At 41.1% G+C, this 24,786-nt stretch overlaps 1 protein-coding gene across 1 annotated transcript in view; it reads left to right on the forward strand.

The window, feature by feature from the left end:
* Window positions 1-671: 671 nt before the first annotated feature.
* The window catches only part of Kdm1a (lysine demethylase 1A), a gene marked incomplete at its 5' end in the record, with an annotated part of 69,034 nt that continues 44,919 nt past the window's right edge, over window positions 672-24,786 (forward strand). The window contains 3 exons of the mRNA XM_045149973.1: window positions 672-998; window positions 9,196-9,361; window positions 23,886-23,945. Of these exons, the coding sequence (XP_045005908.1) occupies window positions 672-998; window positions 9,196-9,361; window positions 23,886-23,945 (553 nt within the window). The remainder of the gene's footprint in view (window positions 999-9,195; window positions 9,362-23,885; window positions 23,946-24,786) is intronic.

The raw sequence follows: 24,786 nt of genomic DNA on the forward strand, positions 1-24,786 counted from the left end.
AAAGCAGGGACTTGGAGAGATATCTGTAGATCCATGTTCAAAACAGCATTATTCACACTCGTCAAAAGGTGAAGCCAAGCCGGATGACACACGTCCGTGATCCCAACACCACTTGGGTAGGTTAAGGTAAGAGAGGCATGAGGATCAGAAGTTCAAGCCAGGACTTCATAATTCAACCTTTGTGGCGTAGTGACCGTTAACGTGTATTAGCTAAAGTGACTAATGGATGAGCGAGGGAACGAGCGACAGATAGGAATCCGCGGTGCCCACGATACAGCCTGGACCAGACGCCCTCGGCGCACGGCCGATACTGCGCCCACCGCGAAGCCGAGAGGGCGCCCGCCCGACGCGCGCGCGCATGCGCGGCTCCGGGCTCCGCTCTAGCCGCCGAGGCGCCGCTCTATGGCCCTGAGGAGGCGGGGCCCGCGGGCCGCCGGGGCCTTTTTTTTTTTTGTCCCTGCGCGGCGGGAGCGCGCACGGCGCGTGCGCGTCGGAGGCTGTCTCCGCGCGGGCGGTGTGAGGCGAGGCGAGGCGAAGCGAGGCGCGGCGGCTCCGAACTCACGGAGCGGCAGACCGAGCGGCCCCCGCGGCCGTCGGCGGCCAGGCGGCCCGAGATGTTGTCTGGGAAGAAGGCGGCAGCCGCGGCGGCGGCAGCGGCGGCGGCGGCGGCGGCGGCTGCTGCTGCGGCGGCGGCGGCGGCGGCGGGGACCGAGGCCGGCCCCGGGGCGGCGGGCGGCGCCGAGAACGGTGCAGAGGTAGCCGCGCCGCACGCGGGCCTGGCGGGTCCTGCCGAAGTCGGGCCGGGGGCGGCCGGCGAGCGCACGCCGCGTAAGAAGGAACCCCCACGGGCCTCGCCTCCCGGGGGTCTGGCTGAGCCTCCGGGGTCGGCAGGACCGCAGGCTGGGCCCACGGTCCTGCCCGGCTCTGCGGCTCCCATGGAGACCGGAATCGCTGAGACCCCGGAGGGGCGACGGACCAGCCGGCGCAAGCGGGCCAAGGTGAGACCCGGCCCTTTGCCCTGCCCGGGTTCCTGCTTCCCCAAGGGTCCTCGCCGGGCGCGCGCCCGCCCGCCCGCCGGGTGGTTGGAAACGGAGGGAGGGGTGGAGAGAGGGAGGGAAGGGAGAGTCTGTTCTTTGTTCAGGGACCACGGGGGATTGGGAACTCGGGAGGGTGTGATCACGACGTCCTGGACACCTTCCGACTGGGAAAAATGGCTTCCTGACGTGGAGTGGAAGACTGGTGTGGCTGTTAATCTGGATGATGGCTCCCTGGACTGGGTGTATCCCGGGGCTGCAGGGGTGATGCCAAAAACAGAGTCAGGAGATGGAAAAGAAGAACTTCTTTTATTTTATTTTTGAGCGCTTGATGTGGCTGTCAGGTTGATTTTACCCTCCAGGAATGTACATCTTTTTAAAAAAATTGTTTTAAAATATTTTTATTTATTTGCAAGGGGAGAGAGAGAGCGCGAGTGGAAAAAGAATGGGAGCGCCAGGGCCATTTACCACAGCCAAGGGACTCCTAGATGCATGCACCACTTTCTTTTTATTTGCGAGTGACACAGACAGAAAGAGGCAGATAGAGAGAAAGAGAGAGAGAATGGGCGCGCCAGGGCCTCCAGCCACTGAAAATGAACCCCAGATGCGTGTGCCACCTTGTACATCTGGCTAACGTGGGTCCTAGGGTATCGAGCCTCGAACCGGGGTCCTTAGGTTTCACAGGCAAGCGCTTAACCGCTAAGCCATCTCTACAGCTCCGCATGCACCACTTTGTACATCTGGTTTTATACTCTTAGTCCTGGGGAATGGAAACCCGGTCTTCTGGCTTTGCAAGCAAGCGCCCTTAACAGCAGAACCATCTCTTCAGCCTGTATTTTTTTTCTTAAATAGTTATTTGTTTATTTGCGAGCAGAATGAGAGACTGGATGAATGTGGGTGCAACAGTGCCGTTTGCTGCAGCACACAAATACAGATCAGTGTGCCACTTTGTGCATCTGGCTTACCATGGGTAGTTGGGGACCAGGGCCCGCAGACTTTGAATGCATCCTACTATAGCGACCAAGCAATCCAGCAGTTCATGTTGCATCTTTTTGATTTTATTCTCTTAATGATCTTTTGGGGTAGACATTTTATAGATGAGAAAGCCAGTGAAGGGGGCTAATACCAGTTAGTCAAGATGTAAATGTAAATAAAAGTGGACATCAGAACAAACTACTTACAGACACCTGCCTCACATCTGTGTGCCATATGCTGTGTTCATGCATTGCCAACATTTTCCTTTTGTTAAGCACCATGGAACAGGTTTTATTAGCCTTGTATGAAAGAGTAAACTGAAATTGACAGGATTTTTAAGCAACTTTTCCAAAGGCACACTGCTAAAACTGGCGTGTAAGCCTCACACTTTGTGACTGGGTATCATCAGCCACTGAAATAAAAAGCTACATGAAAGTTGGATGCCTTTAATCCCAGCACTTGGGAGGCACAGGTAGGAGGATCACCATGAGTTCGAGGCCACCCTGAGACTACTATTTCTTCCTGTCAAGTGATATTTTGCTTGCCTTGTTTTTATTTTTCCAAGGTCTTTATATATATATTTTTTGTTTATTTATTTGAAAGCGACAGACAGAGAGAGAGAATGGGTGTGCCAGGGCCTTTAGCCACTGCAAACAGACGTGTGTGCCCCCTTGTGCATCTAGCTAACATGGGTCCTGGGGAATCGAGCCTTGAACCAGGGTCCTTAGGCTTCACAGGCAAGCGCTTAACCACTAAGCCATCTCTCCAGCCCTTTTTCCAAGGTCTTAAGGCGAAACATTAAGTTGTTTACCTCTTACCTTTTTGATTTCTCTAGGTAGGGTCTTGCTGTAGCCCAAGCTAACCTGGAATTCACTTGGTAGTCTCAGGGTGGCCTTGAACTCATGGCAGTCCTCCTACCTCTGCCTCCCAAGTGCTGGGATTAAAGGTGTGCACCACCATACACGGTTTCTAATTTTTTTAAAAATATATTAAATTAATTTATTTATTAGAGAGAAAGAGGCAGAGAGAGAGAGAATGAATATGGGTGCACCAGGGCCTCCAGCCACTGCAAACGAACTCCACATGCATGCACCTCCTTGTGCATCTGGCTTACATGGGTCCTGGAGAATTGAACTGGGGTCCTTTGGCTTTGCAGGCAAATGCCTTAACCACTAAGCCATCTCTCCAGCCCCCGGCTTCTAATTTTTAATATAGGCACTTAAAGTTATAAATATCCCTTTTAGGACTACCTTCATTGTGTCCCAAAGGTTTTGGTATGTTGCATTCTCATTATTGCTGAATTTTTTATTTTCTTCTTTATGTCTTCATTGACCCATTCATCATTTTAATAGTGTACTGTTTACTTTCCATGATTTATTTGTAACATGCTTTTTAAATTTTTTTTTTTTCAAGGTAGGGTCTCACTCTAGCTCAGGCTGGCCTGGAATTCACTCTGTAGTCTCAGGGTGGCCTCAAACTCTCGGCGATCCTCCTATCTCTGCCTCCCAAGTGCTGGGATTAAAGGCATGCGCCACCACGCCCGGCTAAAATTTTTATTTATCAGACAGAGAGAAAGGGGGTAGAGAGAATGAATGGGTGCACCAGGGCCCCAGCCACTGCAAACCAACTCCAGACATGTGCACCCTCTTGTGCAGCTGCCTAACATGGGTCCTGGGGAATCAAACCTGGGTCCTTTGGCTTTGCAGGCAAATGCCTTAACCATTAAGTCATCCCTTCAGCCCCTAGTTTTCATGATTTTGTGTGTGCTTTGTAGCTTTTCCTGCTGTGATTTGTAGTTTAATCCCAGTGTGATCAGATAGAGTTCAAGGAATTATTTTAATTTTCCTGTATTTGCTAAGATTTGCTTTGTGTCTTACTGTGTGGTCTATTTTAGAGAATGTTCCATGTGCTGCTGACAATAAAGTATATTCTGCAGCATTTGGATGGAATGTTCTGTAGATATCTGTTAGGCCCTTTTGTTCTGTAATGTTATTTAATTCAGATTCTTTGTTTATTTTTTGCCAGAATGACCTGTCAATTGATGAGAGTAGGGTATTGAAGTCACCCACTACAATTGTGCTTGGTGTTGTTTGTGACCTTAAGTCTTAACAGTGTTAGTTTGATGAAATTGGGAGCCCCCATGTTAGGTGCATATATGTTTAGGATTATAATGTCCTTCTGTTGTAGTGTTCCTTAATCAATGTAAATTGACTTTTTTATCTTAACTAATGTTGGCTTGAAGTTTATCCTGTCAGATATTAGGATTGCATCACCTGCTTGTTTTCTAGGCCCATTTGCTTGAAATACCATTTTCCATCCTTTTGCCCTAAGATAGTGCCCATCTTTTATGGAAAGGTGAGTGTCTTGGAGGCAACAAATAGGAGGATCTTTTAACTCAGTGTACAAGCCTGTCTTTTGGTTGGGGCATTGAGGCCATTGGTATTAAGAATTATTATCAAAAGGTTTTTTTTTTTTTTTTCCTCCTTGTGTAGTTCTTCTGTTTTTTCCTTTACTCTCTTGTATCAACTATTATTTGAGTTTATTTTTTCCTGTTACCTTATGTGTGTGCTTTTCTTTCTCTTCAGGTATTTTCTGTAGAGCTGGCTTAGTGGTCATATATTCCTTTAGTTTGTTTTTGTTGTGGTATGTCCTCATTTTCCCCTCAATTTGTATGGATAGCTTTGCAGGATAAAGTAATCTTGGATAATAGTTGTTATCTTTTAGAACTTTGAATGCATCATTCCAAGCCCTTCTGGCTTTTAAAGTTTGTGTTGAGTAATCTGCTGTTATCTTCATGAGCTTGCCTTTACATGCAACTTGATTTTTCTCTCTATCCACTTTCAATATATTTTCTTTGGTTTGTGTGTTTAGTAGTTTAATTATAACATGATGGTGAGAGGTTCTTTCTTGATTTTGTCTGTTTGGTGATCTAAAGGCTTCATGTATCTACATTGGCATCTCTGTCCCTATTTGGGGGGAATTTTCTTCTATGATTTTACTGAAAATATCTGCTATGCCTTTGGAGTGAAATTCTTCTCCTATACCCTGAATTCTTTTTTTTCTTTTAATTTTTATTAGCATTTTCCATGATTATAAAAAAGTATCCCATGGTAATTCCCTCCCTCCCCCCACTCTTTCCCCTTTGAAATTTCATTCTCCATCATATTACCTCCCCATCACAATCATTGTACTTACATATATACAATTACCCTGAATTCTTATGTTTGATCTCTTCATAGTATCCCAAATGTCTTGAAATTCCCATTCATGCCTTCCTATTAGTTTGTCTTTCTCTTTGTTGGACTGTATTAGATCTGCTACCTAGCCTTCTAGTTTAGATGTTCTGTCCTCTCCTTGATCCATTGTACATGCACAAACTTCACCTTTAAGACAGGATCTCTTGCTATTGTAAATGAACTACCAGACTGCAAATGAATGTCATACAGCTGGCCCACAAACTCAGTCTCCTATCCCTGCCTCTCATTATCATAAATGCATTGGGATTATGGTTGCCTGTACCATTTTGCATTCAGTTTATGTGTGTACTGGGGAACTGAATCCAGATTGGCATCTTTTGTGCTTTTTTGTTTTGTTTTGTTTTTTGTTTTTCGAGGTAGGGTCTCACTCTGGTCCAGGCTGACCTGGAATTAACTATGTAGTCTCACAGTGGCCTCAAACTCTCGATGATCCCACCTCTGCCTCCCAAGTGCTGGGATTAAAGGTGTGTGCCACCACGCCTGGCTTCTTTTTTCTTTTTCTTTTTTTTTTTGGGGGGAAGATTGGCATCTTTTGCCAGCAAGTGCCTTTATCCACTGAACCATCTCCTAAGCCCCCAGTTTTATTGTTTTGTTTTTTAAAAGCACCTGAAAGTTGTATGTTTCTTTTTTTTTTTTTCAAGGTAGAGTTGCACTCTAGCCCAGCTTGACCTGAAATTCACTATGTAGTTTCAGAGTGGCCTAGAACTCATGGTGATCCTTCTACTTCTGCCTCTCAAGTGCTGATATTAAAGGCGTGTGCCACCATGACCAGTTTTTATCTGGTATATGTATTATATTGAATCTCCTGGTCTACTGGGGGCGGCATTCCATAAGGTTTTTGCCTTAGTAATTCTCAATTAGTTTTAAAATTCCTGTTATCCTGTTTTGCATTTTGATTAACTCTTAAATGTTCAAAATAAAATGGGTTATGTGGGCTGGAGAGATGGCTTAGTGGTTAAGGCGTTTGCCTGCAAAGCCAAAGGATCACGGTTTGATTCTCCAGGACCCATGTAAGCCAAGGAGGTGCGTGCATCTGGAGTTTGTTTGCAGTGGCTAGAGGCCCTGGTGTACCCATTCTCTCTCTTTCTCTTCCCCTCTTTCTCTCAAATAAATAAATAAAATATATTTAAAAATGGGTTACATGTTTATTTTAGGGAGTAGTTAGGAAGCAAAATTGTAAGAAAACTTAAAACATTTAGAGCCAGACTTGGGAACCAGTACAAACATACCTCAGTGGATAGTGTATCCATATAAGGAATAAAAAGTGAACTCAAGCCATTGTAGATATGCCTTGATCAGACCTTCATGAGTTCTGAGGTATATGCTGCAGATAAATATGTTTTATTGCCTGGTAATTTGTCCAGTTTGGGGACCCTGTTTTCAAAAATCATATAATTATATAGTCAAAATTAGGGGCTGGAGAGATGGCATAGCAGTTAAAGTGCTTGACTGCAAAGCCTAAAGGTCTGCCTGGGTTTGATTCTTCTGGAGTTCAGTTTGCAGCATCAGGAGGCCCTGGCATGCCCTTCTCCCTCTCCCTCTTCCTTCCTCCCTCCCTCTTCCTTCCCCTTCTCTCTGCTTGCAAATAAATATATATATTAAAATTTTTTTCATGGAAAATGTTAATAAAAAGTAAAAATAAATAAAAAAATTTTTAAGAATAGGTTGAGATTTTGGAATGGTGTTATTGTAGTTAGGGCCAACCCTGGACCCTGGCAACTCTTAACAGGCTAGGCTCTCAATCCCCCATCCTTAGTAGGCCAATTAAAGAGCAAGTAATAGTGAAAAGCAGAGAAAGGAGATGGAGTCAATGCTGGCACATTAAGAAGAGGAACAGTGGGTTAGAGAGATGTCTTAGTGGTTAAGGTGCTTTCCTGTGAAGCCTAAGGGTCTCCATTCAATTCCCCAGTGCCCACATAAGGCAGATGCACAAGGTGGCCCATGTATCTGTAGTTCTTGCAGTGCCTGGAGGCCCTGGCACACTCTCACTCATTTTCTCTCCCCCTCTTCCTGTCTCTCAAATAAATAAAATAATAAAATATTAAAAAAAGAAGAGGAACAAGTAGATGCCCAGTGGCCCCCAAATCTACCTTTGTGATCCTGACATGATGTTTGGGGTTAAATAAAGGGCAAAAGGCATACATAATAAGCAGTCTTGGTCAAGTTGTGGGCCTGCTCAACATTGAGCCACCATTGATTAGCTAGAGTATATCCTGGAAGGTAGTCTGAGAAGTCAGAACTGTGAAACCTCTTCCTGAGAGACATGTTCCTCCTTTGGTTGGCTCTAGGCTTTAGCCTTTTCCGTCTCTCAGCATGAGATTCCTGGGGAAATTTCAATACTTTTGGGACCATTGCATCAATAGTCTCATGGCCACAGGAAGGGCACACATATTTTATTTTTTTGGTTTTTCAAGATAGGGTCTTTCTGTAGCCCTGGCTGACCAGGAATTCAATATGTAGTTTAAGGGTGGCCTTGAACTCAGTGATCCTCCTACCTCTGCCTCCTGAGTGCTGGGATTAAAGGTGTGTGCCACCATGCCCGGCATAAGTTACCCTCTTTAAAAATATCATTGCTCCTGGAAAGACAGGAAGGGTCCATGCAGTTGAGGTTCCCAGAAGCTTAGGTCATTAGATTCACAATTAACTCATTTCCAGGTTGCCATGTTTTAAAATCATGGCAACAGGGCTGGAGGGATGGATTAGTGGTTAAGGCATTTGCCTGCAAAGCCAAAGGATCCAGGTTTGATTCTCCAGGACCCATGTTAGCCAGATGCACAAGGGGTGCATGTGTCTGGAGTTAGTTTGCAGTGGCTGGAGGCCCTGGCATGCCCATTCTCATTTTCTCTCTCTCTGTCTCTCTCTCGCGCGTGTGCTTGCTCTCCCTCTGTCAAATGCATAAATAAATTAAAAATAAAATTATGGCAACATATTTAAGGTTTGAAATTGGAAAATTGGGTTGAAACTTCAAGAACACCATGCATTTCAGTTTTGGTCCTAACTACCTTCAGGTAGGTAGGCCTTTGATACCAGAGTTTAAAAAAGCCTAGAAAAGGATGGACTTTTGGGAGTGAATTCATCTTATGCCATTCCTTTCCTCAGGCAAATAAACTACCTTGTAAGATTGTTATGTTTGGATATAATGTAAGCAAAATATATTTTGTAGTGCCCAGCATATAGTTGTAGATGACTTGTAATTGGGTACTACCAGTGAATGAAAGGAAGTGGATAGAATTCTTGAGCTCATACCATGTAGTTTAAGAAGGATCAGAGTTCATTGTAGTGGAAAATGAATGCTGGGACTGAGGAGTTGGCTCAGTAGTTAAAAATACTTGCTTGCAATGCCTTATGGCACAGGCTTCCATTCCCCAGTAACCCTGTAAAGCCAGATGTAAGGCCAAGTGTGCCACTATGCCCAGCTCAACCTTGTTTTTTTTTTTTTTTTTTGAGGCAAGGTCTTTTTTTTATGGAGCTCCAGCTGGGCATGAAATTCTATGTAACTCACATTGGCCTTGAACTTGAGAGATCTCCCAAAATGCTGGAATTACAGGTGTGCTATCATACCTGGCTGTCTAGTTATAACCATTTTTGCATGAAGGTTGTTTTAGTTGAAACTTCCAGTGTATAAGTATGAACTGCACGGGCTAAAACAAACAAACAAACTTGTAGGAATTATAGAGAGCCTGAGTAAGGGATTTGAGTTAGTCAATGTTATAATGTAAAAGTTCTTGATTGGGCTAAACCTGAACTAACAGTATTGTTTCATGAGGCTTACGTTTTTAATAATTACCTCCTATTTTATAAGTTTGTTTTTTTGCTATATACTCTTAAAAAATTGAAATTACAAAGCAGTTCATATTTACTTATGGTTCCGAATAGAGGTCTTGGTTTAGATATTTACTGTAGTTTTTCCCGGTATAATCTCCACATAGGTAGAATACAGAGAGATGGATGAAAGCTTGGCCAACCTCTCAGAAGATGAGTATTACTCAGAAGAAGAAAGAAATGCCAAGGCAGAGAAAGAAAAGAAGCTTCCCCCACCACCCCCTCAAGCCCCACCTGAGGAAGAGAATGAAAGTGAGCCCGAAGAACCATCTGGTGAGTTGTAGTGACTGAAAAGTTTTATCTCAGAAATAAGAATAAAACATATTTGTTCCTACTTTGCACTGTTAATTATGTCTTCCTCTTTTTTTCATACTCTGATATTGGGGTGCTTGCTATGTGTCTTTATATGTGTATATATACATGTTCATATGTGTGCATGTACACATTCTAACATAGTGACACTGATCATCTTTTTGTGTACATATGTCTTAGGTTCAAAAGTAGAACATAGAGAAAACAATGCCAAATCAAAGAACCCATCCTGTCAGTAACAGCTGTAATTCACAGCTTAAAGATAGAATTTGTTTTTTAATTTACAACATATGTGCTTTCAGATAAAATCTTAACTGGGGAGTGGGTATAACACATGATTTGTCCATACAAACAAAGTGTTTTTTTTAAACATTTTATTTTTATTTGTTGAAAGAGAAAGAGACAGAGTAAAAAGAATGGGCATGCCAGGGCCTCTAGCCACTGCAAATGAACCCCAGATGTACGTGCCACCTTGTGCATGTGGCTTATGTGGGTCCTGAAATTGAACCTGGGTCCTTCAGCTTTGCAGGCAAGCACCTTAACCACTGAGTCATCCCTCTAGCTCACAAATAAAGTTTTTAATTAAAAAAAAATCTTTTTTCTGGTGAACATATATAAAAGTGTAAATTGAGGTCAAAAAGAAAAGGCCGAAGGTCCTGTCATTGTGTAGTCATTGAGGCCTCCAATCAAAGGAATAGTGTAAGAAAAAACTGCAGTCACCATGGAAATGAGGATGTTCTGACGAGTCAGCTAGACCTTCTGTTTTGGAGAGTTGAAGCAAAACCAGAATCTTAAACTTTTTTTATAGTCTTCTGCCCTTAATTGATATTTCATTAACCTTTTCGTTTTTTCCTTGTTTTGTTTTTTTTGATGTAGGGTCTTGCTTTCTAGCCCAGTTTGACCTGGAATTCACTATATAGTCTCAGGCTGGCCTTGAACTCACAGTGATCCTCCTACCTCCTGAGTGCTGGAGATTAAAGGGGTATGCCACCACACCCAGCTTCATTAACCTTTTTATTTATTTATTTTTTATTTTATGGAGAGAGAAAAAATGAGAATTGGCATGCCAGGGCCTCAGACACTTTAATCGAATGTCAGACATTTGTGCCACTTAGTGGTCATGTGTCACATTGCACTTGCCTCCCCTTTGTGTGTCTGGCTTACATGGGATCTGGAGCGTCGAACATGGGTCCTGAGGCTTTTTGGGCAACTGCCTTAACTGCTAAGCCATCTCTCCAGCCCTTCATTAACCTTTTTCACTTTGAATTTATGTATTTATTTTTAAGTTTTTAACATTAAATTTTTTTTTTAATTTGAGAGAGAAAAGGGAAGAGATAGAGAGAATGGGCATGCCAGGTTCTCTAGCCCTGCAGACAAACTCCAGACTCATGTGCCACCTTGTGCACCTGGCTTACATGAGTCCCTGGGGAATTGAGCCTGAGTCCTTTGGCTTTGTAGGCAAGCACCTTAACTGCTAAGCCATCTCTCCAGCCCAACTTTGAATTTTTTTTGATTTTCAATTATAATTTATTTATTTTTCTATATTTTCATTTATTTGCAAGCAGAGATAGAGTGAGAGAGACAGAAACAGAGGTAGAGAAAAAGTGAGAGAGGGAATGGGCATGCCAGGGCTCCTAGCCATTGCAAACTAACTCCACATGTATGCACCACTTGGTGCATCTAGTTTTATGTGGGAACTGGGGAATAAAACTCAACATCAGACTTTGTAAGCAAGCACCTTTAATCACTGAGCCATCTGTACAGCCTGGCCTAGACTTTATGTATTTATTTATGATTATTTATTTATTTATTGGTTTTTCAAGGCAGGGTCTCACTCTCTAGCCCAGGCTAACCTGGAATTCACTATGTAGTCTCAGGGTGGCCTTGAACTCACAGTGATCCTCCTACCTCTGCCTCCTGACTTCTGGGATTAAAGGTGTGTAGCACCATGCCGGCTATTTATTTGCAAGGAGACAGAGAGAAAATGTGTACATCAGGGCCCAACTTTGAATTTTTTTGCGGGGGGTAGGGGGCTTCAGGTAGGGTCTTGATCTATCCCAGGCAGACCTGGAATTCACTGTGTAGACTATGTAGCCTCAGGGTGGCCTGGAACTCATGGAAAACCTCCTACTTCTGCCTCCGGAGGACTGGGATTAAAGGCATGTGCCACCATGCCCAGCCCAACTTTGAATTTTTGAAAAATATTTTTATTGACTTATTGGCAAGAAAGAGGCAAATAGGTTTGTGTGTGTGTGTGCGTATGTGTGTATGTATATATAGAGAGAAGGAGAATATGGGTGCACCAGGGCTTGTAGCCATTGCACATGAACTTCAAATGCTTGCCACCACCATGTGCATCTGGCTCACATGGGTACTGGGGAATTGAACTTGGGTCCTTAGGCTTCACAGGCAAGTGCCTTAACTGCTAAGCCATATCTTTCCAGGCCTTGAATTTTTTTTTTAAATTTTTTTGGTTTATTTTTATTTATTTATTTGAGAGCAAAGACAGAGAAAGAGGCAGAGAAAGAGAGAGAGAATGGGCGTGCCAGGGCCTCCAGCCACTGCAGACGAATTCCAGACACGTGCGCCCCCTTGTGCATCTGGCTAACGTGGGTCCTGGGGAATCGAGCCTCGAACCCGGGTCCTTAAGCTTCACAGGCAAGCGCTTAACCGCTAAACCATCTCTCCAGCCCCTTGAATTTTTATTAAATTCCTCTCCTTGAAATATATTTTTTTTCCTGAGGTAAAGTCTCTCTGTAGCTCAGGCTGCCCTGGATTTCACTATGTAGTCTCAGGGTGGCCTCAAACTCATGGTGATCCTCCTGCCTCTGCCTCCTGAGTGCTGGGATTAAAGGCATGTACCACCATGCCCAGCTCCTTGAAATAATTTTTGTATTTCCATTAGCTCCAGGTCCATATTTGACCTGTCCGTTTTCTTGAATCTAACCTTTTAAAAGTCAGATGCTTATTTCACACCCCATCTGATATACTTTGCTTTACTTTTAGAGGTACCCAGCTTTTAAAAAAAAAAAAAATTATTTGTTTGCAAGGGGTCGGGGGTAGAATGGGTGCACGAGGGCCTCTAGCCCTGCAAATGAAATCCAGAGTCATGCACCACTTTGTGCATACCACTTTGGCTTTACATGGGTACTGAAGAATCAAATCCCAGTTGTTGGGACAGTGAGTGTCCCAAGGCAGAATAGCCTTCTCTGTACGTCATAACATCTTGTTGTTTTTTTTTTTTCCTTCTGTTTCCAGTCTTAGATTTAGCTTTCTTCCTTTCTTTCTATTCCCCCCACCTTTTTTAAACTCTTCCCTGTGCTCTTATCCATATATATATATATATATATATATATATATATTTTTTTTTTTTTTTTTTGATGCTTACCTTTCTATCTTTGTGTAACTGCTATTGAGATGCCTGTCATGGTTCACAAAGCTGCTGGTTCCTTAGCTCTATGTGTTATGCAGTGATGAGCTGATATGTCAGAGGCTGCTTTACCCTTGTTTGTGGTGTGGTTGGCTGTCCTAAATAAATAATTGATTTATCATAGATGCCAAGTTCATAAACACTTTGTCCTCAGACATTTTTAAAGCAAATCTTGTATTTGTATGTGCTTAGGTAAAAGGCTTATGTTAAATTAGCAAGTATAATTGAGAAACAGGAGTGACAAAATTTTTTCTGTGGTTTTAGTAAATTTTGGACCCTGCTCTTGTGCTAATCAAATTGGTTCAGAAATATTTTAAAAATTCACATTGGAGGTGGGTGTGGTGGCGCATGCCTTTAATCCTCGCACTAGAGGCAGAGGTTCTGAGGCCACCCTGAGACTACAGAGTGAATTCCAGGTCAACCTGAGCTAGAGTGAGACCCTACCTTGGAAAACAAAACAAACTGAAACAAAGAAAACATTACATTGGGCTCTGTGTGTTAGAGTACCTACCTAACATGTGCAAGGCCCTGGTTTGATTCTTAACACTGCAAAATAAATCCTCCAAACCAAAACAACATATCCCCACTAAAAGGACTCCAACCTGGACTAGTAGAAATGCAAAGTAACCAACACTGTATAAAGACTGTGGACAGAGCTGGGCGTGGTGGCACACGTCTTTAATCCCACCCAGCACTGGGGAGGCAGAGGTAAGAGGATTGCCATGAGTTCAAGGCTACCCTGAGACTACAGAGTGAATTCCAGGTCAGCCTGAGTTAGAGTGAGACCCTACCTCAAAAAAAAAAAAAAAACAACAAAAAGAAATAAAGAAAGAAAGAAAGAACGTGGACAGAAGTGTTTGATTCAGTGACATTGGGTCACAGGTGGTGTTATCATGAAAACATCAATATGATATAGTATTGAAGACCAAAAATTTGATGGATTATTCAGTATAGCAAAGAGCCAAAAGGCAGAATCTTTTGGATTATCTCTTGAAGTTGAGAGAGAAGAGCGGTTTCTTTATTACAAAGTGGTGTGGGAAGCTAGGCACAGTGGCATACCCTTGTAACCTCAGTATTCAGGGAGCAGAGTCGGAAGGTTCAAGAGTCTAAGGTCATCCTTGACTACAAAGCAAGTTCAAGGCCAGCCTCTTCTGCATGAGACCCTGCTTCAAAAGGAAAAAGTATTATTACCTCATCTTTATATCATTTTTTTCTTATAATGCATCTTGTTTCTCCTGCAGGGGAGATGCATAGTGATGGCAGTTGTCAGTGGGCATGGGTGTTGAAAGCCACATCCTGGGTTTGACAGTGTAGATAGTTATGGTCAGGATTTAGGTGAATAATTTTGTTAGGATGGCATAAATACTCTTTAAATTTCTGTCTCCATGCCAGTGTGGTGTATCGGAGGGTAGAGTAGCTTATGTTCTTGGAAATCTGATCTTCTGTAACTCCAGAGAAAAGGTAGGATTGTATGATGTTCCCTTAACTGTAGAAAACCATTTGTAGACTCAACAGATGTGTACAGAGCACCTGTGCTGCTGTTGAGACTGCATGTAAAATAGAAGGTCTGAGGTCACTTGAGTTCTCATATGAAGTATGATGCATACATTTAGAAAACATGTAGAATTGATCCTCATGCCCACCTCCTTTTTAAAAAAAGTTATCATTTTTAGTGTTCTGATTTGGAACCATGTTCCAAAATCAGTTTATATAATAGAAGACTGAAAGTTTAACAGTCTGAGATAGTACTCTAGATCCAGTCAGCAAGATTCTTAACATTTTTACATTTTGATGGGTCTATAAATGAGCCATGTCGCATATGCTGCACAGCGCAGCGTCTCTGTGCTCAGTTATACAGCCTAGCATGAGTTACAGAACGGTGAACTAACTCTTACGTATTCCATCAGTTTGAAAATTCTACAGGGACTTGGAAACAGAAAGGATATAGAGGATTGGCAGTATGTAGGGGCAAAATTTTAAAGTGAAATAGAGACATTCTCTACATAAGAGTCTTCTAAATGTGGTAGTTCCTCATTTACTTCATTCTGTACACATTAATTGTGCAGTTAGTTATTATACTTTGTTTGCAGTCCTAGTGCTGGATCCTACGAATTCAGATAAAGACTGTGTCCTCCATCAACAAACTCAGCTCAGAGGCTTCCAGACATTAGCAGTTAGTTACAGTAGCCAAATAAGACAGTGAAAGTGTTGATAATAAAAATGTGGCAAGAACTTACTTATTTTATTTTTTAAATGATAGAAATGTTTAAATTTGTATGTACCACTTATTTTGAAGTAATATATATTATAAAATGTCTAAATGTAGCTAGTTAGCATGGATATTGCCTTGCATAGTTATCTTTTTGGTATAGTTATCTTTCATACTATTTGTAAGAATAAAACGTATTGTTTCAAACTGTAGTTACTATGTTGTGCTATTGATATTTTATAAATTGTTTTAAAATAATGGTTGTGCCCCAAATTGGATTTTGGAAATTTTACATTAAATATGTTGAACTTGATGGTGGGCTTTTATAATGCAGTTTTATATCCTTGACTTTGAGCTGTTGACTGCTTTTGATTGGTAAAAATCATTGGATCCACTGTGTGGTCTTAGTTCGAGCTGCTTTTGTTAATGAATGAGTTTATTTCATTGTTTTTTGCTTTATTTTTTTATGAAGGAAAAGTTCTTAGCTGAGCAATTTTATTTTAATAATGTCTTTTAAGTTCTTTTTGGTATTGTAATTTATTTGGTTTGATCGCACTGTAATAGAATAATGAGAGAATTTGTTTTTGAGGATTTTACTCACCTGCCAATGGGACTTGCTGTGAGAATTCAGTGTGAAAATGTGAACTTTGCCTTTATGTGTTTGTTAAAAGAATTGACCCAAAATAGGGTAGATAGATGTTTTAGTTAGAAAAAATCAGGCCAGTTTATATACTACATAAATCTTTTTGTAAACTGGGAAGTTGTTGCAGTGACCTTCCATAGTCAGGAATGTGTAAGTATGAAATAGACTATTAGGCATCTGGAAACGCTATCAGTGTATGCACATTTATATGTAAAAACTTTGAATTGGATCTTAATTAATTAATTGGTATTTAATCTCTTGTATTATTCCATGAGAAGAATGGAAAATTGTTATGCTTGGTAGTTTCTAACATAGACTTTTCTCTCTCCTCCAGATAATATAATCAGAACCAAGGTATAATCTGTTGAGATAAAACAAAGGTTGACTATTTTTCCCATGTTTGTTGATTGCCTAGGTTTGAAACTTTTGAAAGTAGAATTTTGTGAGGATTTTTTTGGCTTTTTCCCCTTTGTTTAATTTAACAATATAACATAATTAATGTCTAAAAAGTTTTACGGTTCTCATAGACCTATAGGCCAAGGTATATTTGGGGTGGAAAGGTTCCTCTATTCATATTTGGGAAGATGTCATTGCCTAAGCTCTGAGAAGCTGTCAGCCTTGCGTAGGGAAAGGGGATTTTCTTATTGTGCTCAGATGGGAAGCATTACAATGGTGTTCTTAAATAAGAGCTCCAGAAAAAATTTACTACTATCCTTTTTAAAATGGGTAAATAATGAGAAAAGTAAGCTTTGTTATTAACTGTTGAGACCCATCTTAAGCTGGTAGCTAGGTAGCTTAACATAGGATCTGAATTATAAACTTTGTATGGAACATTTTGTAACCTGAGTTATGAACCAAGACTGAAAAAATGAACAACCAGGAAAATCCCTGCTATGGAATGTTTGGGTGAACAACATGGGAAAAATGTATTCTTCCTGCTACCTTCTAAAAGATTTGCTTCCCTCACTGGCTTCTTGAAGGGTTTTGACTTTCTGCCAGCAGGGCTTCTGCTCTTTTTTGTTGTTGTTTGTTTCTGCCTCTTCAGTAGCACAGTGAAAGTTTCAGGAAGGCTCCTACTTCCAAGCTGAACCATTTTCTCCATCCTGGACCTTAAGAAGGCTATTTTGTTTTAGTTCCATGACAGCATAGCCTTGAATTTCTCTTGGAATGATGGTGTTGATAGAATAGTGATCACTATTGCAGTCTTAAAAATGAGGTTTTCTTTTCTTCTTGCTAGTTTAACTACCTATGTGAATCTAGTTCACTACTATTCTGACTAATACAGAGAAATTATTTTGGCCAAAAATCATGGCTAAATAGCAGGAAAGAAACACATTAACTTATGTGAATGATGTTTTTAAAGCCTCTTCTCAATACAGAGATCAAAAAGGCAGATGAAATGGTTACTTCATAAGTTTTTACATTGTTCGGTCATGTCTCTGCAACTTCCTTTTGAAGCTGTGACTGTGCTCAAGCTGATGGAATATATCCTAAGTTCATAAGCCTCAGATTCCTGTTAGACTCTACTTCCTTCCATGCTACGAAGGTCTGTGGACTCATTTTTTTTTTAGAAAAAATATTTATTTGCAAGCAGAGGGTGTGGGGAGAGGAAAAGGGGAGAATGGGCACACCAAGGTCTCTAGCCACTGCAAACAAACTCCAGATTCATGTATCATTTTTGCATTTTGCTTTACGTGTGTACTGGGGAATCAAACTGGGTCATTAGGCTTTGCAGGCAAATGCCCTAGCCATTGAGTCATCTCTCCAACTCCACTCATTCTTTAAAATTTTTTTTCAAACTGATTTGTATGTGTATGTGTGTACATGCACATGCTCCAATGTGCATGTGGAGGTCATGGTACAACCTTAAGGTGTCTGTATTCTACCTCCTTTGAGGCTAGGTCTCTTGCTGCTGCAGATAAATTGTCAGACTGCAAACAGTGGCCAAACTAGCTAGCTCAGAACCTTTGGATTCTCCTGGGTCAGCCTCCCTTTGTTGTACTGGCATCAGGATTCCAGACATATGCGCCATTTTGCATTTGGCTTTTAAATTGGTGCTGGACAGGCTTTGGTAAGCATCTTTACCACTGAGCCAACTCCCCACCCCCAAGACTCATTCATTCTTTTGAGTTCTATTTTTAATTTCCAGCCATTTTTAGAATATTATTGTTTAAGTTTCTCTTACATTTTCCATTTTATTCATTGTGTCACCACCACTCTATGGAGTTTAAAACCTTGCAAGTTCTTTTGGTAGTTTGTGTAAAGCCATGTATCTTTGTATGCACAGCTATTTTGATTTGCTAAGCTTTATTTATACACTTGCTTATTTTATTCTAAGTAGATTTCACTTTGTATCTAAATCATTCCAGTGCCTTTTCTTGGATCTCCTTCTGCTTGGTCACTCTTCTTTGGGCCATCTGGTACAAAGGGGCCAGGTTAGTTTAAAATGTGATTTGCTTTGCTGCTTTATTGCCAACAATCATGTAGTTTCACTCCATTATTACTATGACCAACTTTAGATTCAGAGGAGGCCTTTTCCACATGATTCAGCCACTTTTGTTCTAAGCCATCTTCTGAGTTAAGTGGGTGGCATGCCAACCTCTGCACCTACTATCTGATTTTCTCCTGGCCTTTGGGTGCTCTGGACCTTAGTGGTGGTTTCACTGCCTTTCAGTCTATACAAATGTCTCAGGACCTGTGCAGAAAAGTATCTCTGATTCACAAGTCTGTTACCTTCCTATTTCAAATAAAATAAAATTTCAACAGGTGCTTTGGGTATATTTTTCATCTTTCCCCAAATACATTAAAAATTCTTTGCAAGCAGTAAATCTACATGTCCTACTTTTGGATTGGTGCTTGGCAGTTTTGGGATATATATTCAGTACACATCAAGTTAAGAAATTATTAAGTAAGAAACTTCAACTGATAGTACAGTGAGGATTCGTAAGTTCAAAGTTACTTTTACCTTTTGAGGTTTTTTTTTTTGGTTTGTTTGTTTGTTTGTTTTTTGGTGGTGGTGGTTGTTTTAAGGCAGGGACCTATTTTGTAAATCAAGTAGGCCTGAAATGCAAGGCAGTCTTCTTGCCTCAACCTTGGGATTATAGGTGTGAGGCACTGGGCGTGGCTAGTTTTAAGTTCTGAAATGTTGTTCCCCTTTATCAAACTAATGTTTTAAGCTCAATCTGATATGAAGAGGTTGACATTTTTATTCTATAAACTTAGCTCTTTGGATAATAAAGTTTCCCTGTAAAAATTGCTTTCTAAGAGATCAAGAAGTTTATCAGAATATCTTAAAAAGTTATAAATATGGAGCTGGGCATGGTGATGCATACCTTTAATCTCAGCTCCTAGAGGCAGAGGTACAAGGATACCTGTGAGTTCGAGCAGAGTCAGTTTCAGGTTAGGCTTGGCTACAGTGAGATCCTACTTTGAAAAAACCAGAAAAAAGTATAAATATGAATGTAAATCCAAGAAACTAGTCAAAATATATGTTTCCTGGGACAGCAAACCAGTGATTTTTCACCCCCATGTCTTTGAAAGACAGCATAGACTTCTTCATAAGGTGTTAGAACAATGATACCTTGAGTATTTGCATCAAGACAATATCTAGTAATGTGATGATAAGTCCTGAAGGACCTCTGAAAGGGTGTTACAGTAGATATACACAAGTCACCTGTGTTGAGTCTAAGCTTGAGTATCGTGTGTGTGTGTGTGTGTGTGTGTGTGTGTGTGTGTGTGTGTGTACCTCCCTGTGCACATATGTGCGGGTGCATGTGGTGATTGGGATGAAAAGGAGGAAGTCAGTGATGCCAAAACTGAGATGATGTTTAAGAGTTGGTTTTGAATATTTCCATTTTCTATCTTGGATTTGTGCTCGTTGAAGGTAACAACTGCGAATCTGCTGTCACATGTCTGTGCTGCTGTCACAGGCAGAGTCCTGACTAAGCCCCAGAGCAGATAAATGAACATTTTAACATATGTTCTCATCAGAGACGCTACCTGGACAGAAAGTTAGCTGTATTTGTTATGCCATTATTAAGAAAAAAAGCTGGGGTGTGATGGTACATCTTGTAATCCTAGCAATCACACTTGGAATGAGGAAAGAGGGCTACACAGCCAGGCTCTAAGAAAGAGAGACAGAACAAGCAGGCCTAGCATTTATGAGGCTCTAGGTTCAATCCCCAACACCACAAATACTAACAATATAAAAACTTGTGGGCCAGGGATGTAGCTCATTTGATAGTGTGCTTGCTAAGTACTACATAAAAACCAGGGTTGGCGATACATGCCTGTAATCTCAGTATTTGGGAGGTACAGACAGAGGATCAAAAATTCAAGTCATTCTCATTACATAGCAAGTGAGCTATGTGAAACCTTGTCTCAATAGACCAGATGACCCTTTTCAGCTCTTTGGAAAGTAGGCACCTTCAAAATACACATGAGTATATTGGGATAGAAAACAGCAACTCCATTCTTTTGCTCCTCACAAGCCAAACTTTGAAGTCAAGAGACGAGTATCTTGTACCTTAATCCTATTTTAAGTAGTTTTAAATTTTGTTTTCCATCAATTCTTATGTTACATAAATTACCTTCTACTTGCTGCTGCTGATTTCTCTGCCTAAATAATGCTTTGGAATTTCATTTCTTTTTTTTTACTTCCACATTAAGAATGATTCCTATAAGATATCTCCCAAGGGTATATAGTTTCCATATTTCTACTATATATCTTTATCAAAGAACAGTATCTTTTTTCAAGACAGGATCTTGCTATAGCCCAGGCTGGACTTTAACTCAGCATCCTCCATCTCTGCCTCCCAGGTAGCTGGGTTTACAGGCATGAACCAACATACCTGGATAGAATTTTGTTTATTTGTTTGTTTGTTTTTGTTTTCTGAGGTAAAGTCTCACTCTGGTCCAGGCTGACCTGGAATTAACTATGCAGTCTTAGGGTAGCCTCAAATTCATGGCGATCCTTCTACCTCTGCCTCCTGAGTGCTGGGATTAAAGGCGTGTGCCTTAGAATGATATCTTTTTTTTTTTTTTTAATTTTATTTATTTATTTATTTATTTATTTGAGAGCAACAGACACAGAGAGAAAGAAAGAGAGAGAGAATGGGCGCGCCAGGGCTTCCAGCCTCTGCAAACGAACTCCAGACGCGTGCGCCCCCTTGTGCATCTGGCTAACGTGGGACCTGGGGAACCGAGCCTTGAACCGGGGTCCTTAGGCTTCACAGGCAAGCGCTTAACCACTAAGCCATCTCTCCAGCCCAGAATGATATCTTTATAAGAGTCTTTAATGTGTTTTTATAAGCTGAAGCAAGAAAGACGGTCCTGCTTTACTTGTTTGCTGGTACTACTCTTTTTACCACATAAGAATGAGAAGTCTAGTGTTTATGTTAAGTAACATTAACTACAGAAAAAAAAAGTCAAAAGCTACCTGTAGGTTAAAATACAAGTTAGCTTATTGTATGACATATAGTTTGAGAAGAAGAATAATGATAGAAATAGGAATTTAGACTTAATAGCTAGTTCAAAAAATACTTTTGTTTATCAATTTTTTTTAAAGCAGTGAGATGTCTCCATGACGTTTGTTCTTCCCAAGTCAGGAAATCTTTAGAGAAGCACTTTGTCATTCCTAATGTTCCACTGTTATTCTTAAACTCTCTTTGTTTCACTGTTATGAACCACTCCTTTTTTTTTCCCCAAGTGTGATTTAAAATTCCTATCCTTTTGGTTCTATTGGGAACAAACTCAATTAATGGCAACTTACTTTCTTTTTTTTTCAAGGTAGGGTCTCACTCTGGCCCAGGCTGACCAATTCACTATGTAGTCTCAGGGTGGCCTTGAACTCATGGCAATCCTCCTACCTCTGCCTCCCAAGTGCTGGGATTAAAGGCGTGTGCCACCACGCCCGGCTCTTTTTTAAATATTTTTTTGAAATTATCCCATTTGTAATTTTTTATTTTGAGAGAGAGGAGGCAGAAAGAGAGAAAGAGAATGAGAATGGGTGTGCTAGGGCCTTCAGCCACTGCAAACAAACTCCAGATGCATGTCCCATCTTGTGCATCTGGCTACTTGGGTCTTGGGGAATCAAACCTGGGTCCTTTGACTTTGCAGGCAAGTACCTTAACCACTAAGCCATCTCTCCAGCCCATAAATATTTTTATTTATTGCAGAGAGGTGGGGGTAAGAAAGATGGAAAGAGTGGGTGTGCCAGGGCCTCTTGCCATGCCAAATGCATGCACCACTTTGTGTATTTGACTTGACATGGTTACTGGGGAACTGAACCCAGGCTGGCAGGCTTTGCAACAAGTCCCTTTAGCTGCTGTCTCTGCAGCCCCATGGCTTTTTTCTTTCTTTCCTTCTTTTTTTAATCCTCTGGCTTTTTTAAAGTTTATTTTTATTTATTTATTTGAGAGCAACAGGTAGAGAAAGAGGCAGAGAGAGAGAGAGAGAGGGAGAGAGGGAGAGAGGGAGGGAGGAAGGGAGGGAGGGAGGGAGGGAGGGAGGGAGAGAATGGGCCCATCATGGCCTCCAGCCACTGCAGATGAACTCCAGATGCATGTGCCATCTTGTGCTTCTAGCTTATGTGGGTCCTGGGGAATCAAGCCTTGAACCAAGGTCCTTAGGCTTTACAGGCAAGCACTTAACTGCTAAGCCATCTTTCCAGCCCCTATGATTTAAAAAGTGTATTTTTTATTTATTTTTTGAGAGAGAGAATGGGCACGCCAGGCCTCCAACTGCTGCAAACAAACTCCAGACTCATGCACCATCTTGTGTATCTGGCTTACATGGTCCTAGGGAATCGAACCTAGGTCCTTTGGCTTTGCAGGCAAGTGCCTTAACCACTAATTCATCTGTGCAGTCTCCTATGATTTTTTAAATGAATAAATCCAGAAGGTACTGAGAATGAACATTTCTCATTGCACTGTTGTGCTTGCATTCCCAAGACAAGTTTGCAGATGGGATTTAGTAATCAGATGATCTCTTCATCTTTCCTAAACAACCAGCCATACACACTTTGTCTGGTCTGTGTAGAGCCTTCTAGAACCTAGCAGAATCCTAGAATTCTTTAGACAAGAGGATAGTAAATAAAATAATTTTGGACTAAGACTTTATACCATCTTCAAAACAATCTACATCCTAGCAGCATATCCTGCTACTGTCAGAAGTTATTTCTTACATGTAAATCCTTAGTTACTTAAGGATGATGATGCCACTTCAAATTCCACTGGCTTGGGAACATTTTTATAGTGAGAGGCACTGTTAGTTTGACTTGGCTGCTCCTTTCAAACTCAAATGGTGGATTCATCTGCCTGCTTTCTTTGGGATATTTTAAAATAAACTGCCTAATCAATCTAGTCCAGATAGAGCACTAAAAGACTCTATTTCTTTCTTCCAAAGGTCACACTGTGGTTGTCCTGTGGCATACCTGATGGCCATAAGCCTAAGATCTCAGTATTTGTCTTGGTGATAGATGTGGAAGACAGTCCACTGAGATTTTTAGATTGAATTTTCAAGCCTTGGTTCCTTTTGTGAAGTTAGTCACACACAGTAATCAGTGAGGAAAATTTCTTAGTGAGGCTATTGGAAAGCTTGAGGTAGAAATTTCCCCTGTCTTTTATCCTCCCATGAATTTGTAGTGCTTAGCATGGGACTCAGGGAGGACCGGCATGTTCACTCCAGTAGTATCTACTAAGCATAGCAAACAGAACTACTTGTGGAGCTGAATCTTTTAGTTATATCCTCTGCTTTGAAGAGAAGAGGAGATATTTTCATGAAGATTATGAATCTTGCTTGTTGTCCTACATTTATCTTTTTAGATAGAAAGTCAAAGGAGTATGAAATGAACTTAGAATTGTTGCAGTTTTAAGACTTAGAGCCTATGTAACACTCACTCTCAGTCTAGTAACAGTTAAAAGACATTTGAGACCTATCCCTCACCCCTATTAGGGATTAGATATATTATGTACTTGGTTCCACTGCCTTTCAACAAGGATAAGCATGTGAAGTTGAATTTCCTGACTGGAACTTACAAGATTACAATGTAATACCCTGGGCCTTGATTCCAGAAGGAGCTATCTGAATATGGGTTTACTAGTTGGTGGTAAATTCATGAGTCACCAACTTCTAGGCCTTTATGTCCCGGTATTATCTTAATTTATGGAGTAAGGTCCCTGAGTTCTCCTCTTTCCTTCCACAGGACAAGCAGGAGGACTTCAAGACGACAGTTCTGGAGGGTATGGAGACGGCCAAGCATCAGGTGAGGGTGGTATTAGATGCTTGCCACTGAGTAGCAAGAGCCGCCAGGTCAGGGAGTGATGCTTGCAAGTGTTCTTGGCTATGGTATCCATGTTTTATCCAGAAGTGCAGGAAAATGCAGCTCACAGGACAGGACAGAGCAGTATAAAACGGAGAGTAGCCCGAACAAAGGCAAGCAAACCTATTGAAGTCCTCAGGCCGATCTCTGCCCTCCACTCTTCCATGTTTTTGAGGAGATGGCGGGTACTTTTCTCATGAACAGTTTTTGCAGTAAAAGTAACATGACATGAAACAAACTTGGGAACCACAAAGAGGAGAAGCTATAGGCTTGGAAGTCCAACAAAAACAAAGTTAGAGAGGTAGGTAGTCTGGGATTAGAGTAGTAAAATGAATTGTGCAGATTAGTGATGTCTTTTGAGATGATTGTTGGTGTTGGTTTTTTTCCCCATTAATATTACATAATAATTTTATAGTGTAAATACTTTGTTTCTTGGGTGAAAGTTACCATTAATGAAAAATATATATTCAAAGCACTTCTCTTTTTTCTGGTCAAAACAATATGTATTTTTACAGCTAGGAAAAAGTAAAGATTTTATAAGGACCACCATCTGGAACAGTTAAGTTTGTTCCAGGATTCTAACATGCCTACTAGATTTCATCCCTTGCCTCTCAAAGGGTGTTTTGTCTTCTAGTTCCCTAAACTGATAAAATTGGAATAGATACTACTTACGGGTTGTTACTTTTCAGTTAATACTAACTTAAAATTTTCAGTTTATTAGTTTCAGAAAGTATTATATTTTACTTTCTTGGACCAAGACTAGATCCATGTTAGTTAATACAGT

The sequence above is a fragment of the Jaculus jaculus genome, chromosome 5, assembly GCF_020740685.1.
Source record: "Jaculus jaculus isolate mJacJac1 chromosome 5, mJacJac1.mat.Y.cur, whole genome shotgun sequence".
In the NCBI taxonomy this organism is placed as follows: domain Eukaryota; kingdom Metazoa; phylum Chordata; class Mammalia; order Rodentia; family Dipodidae; genus Jaculus; species Jaculus jaculus.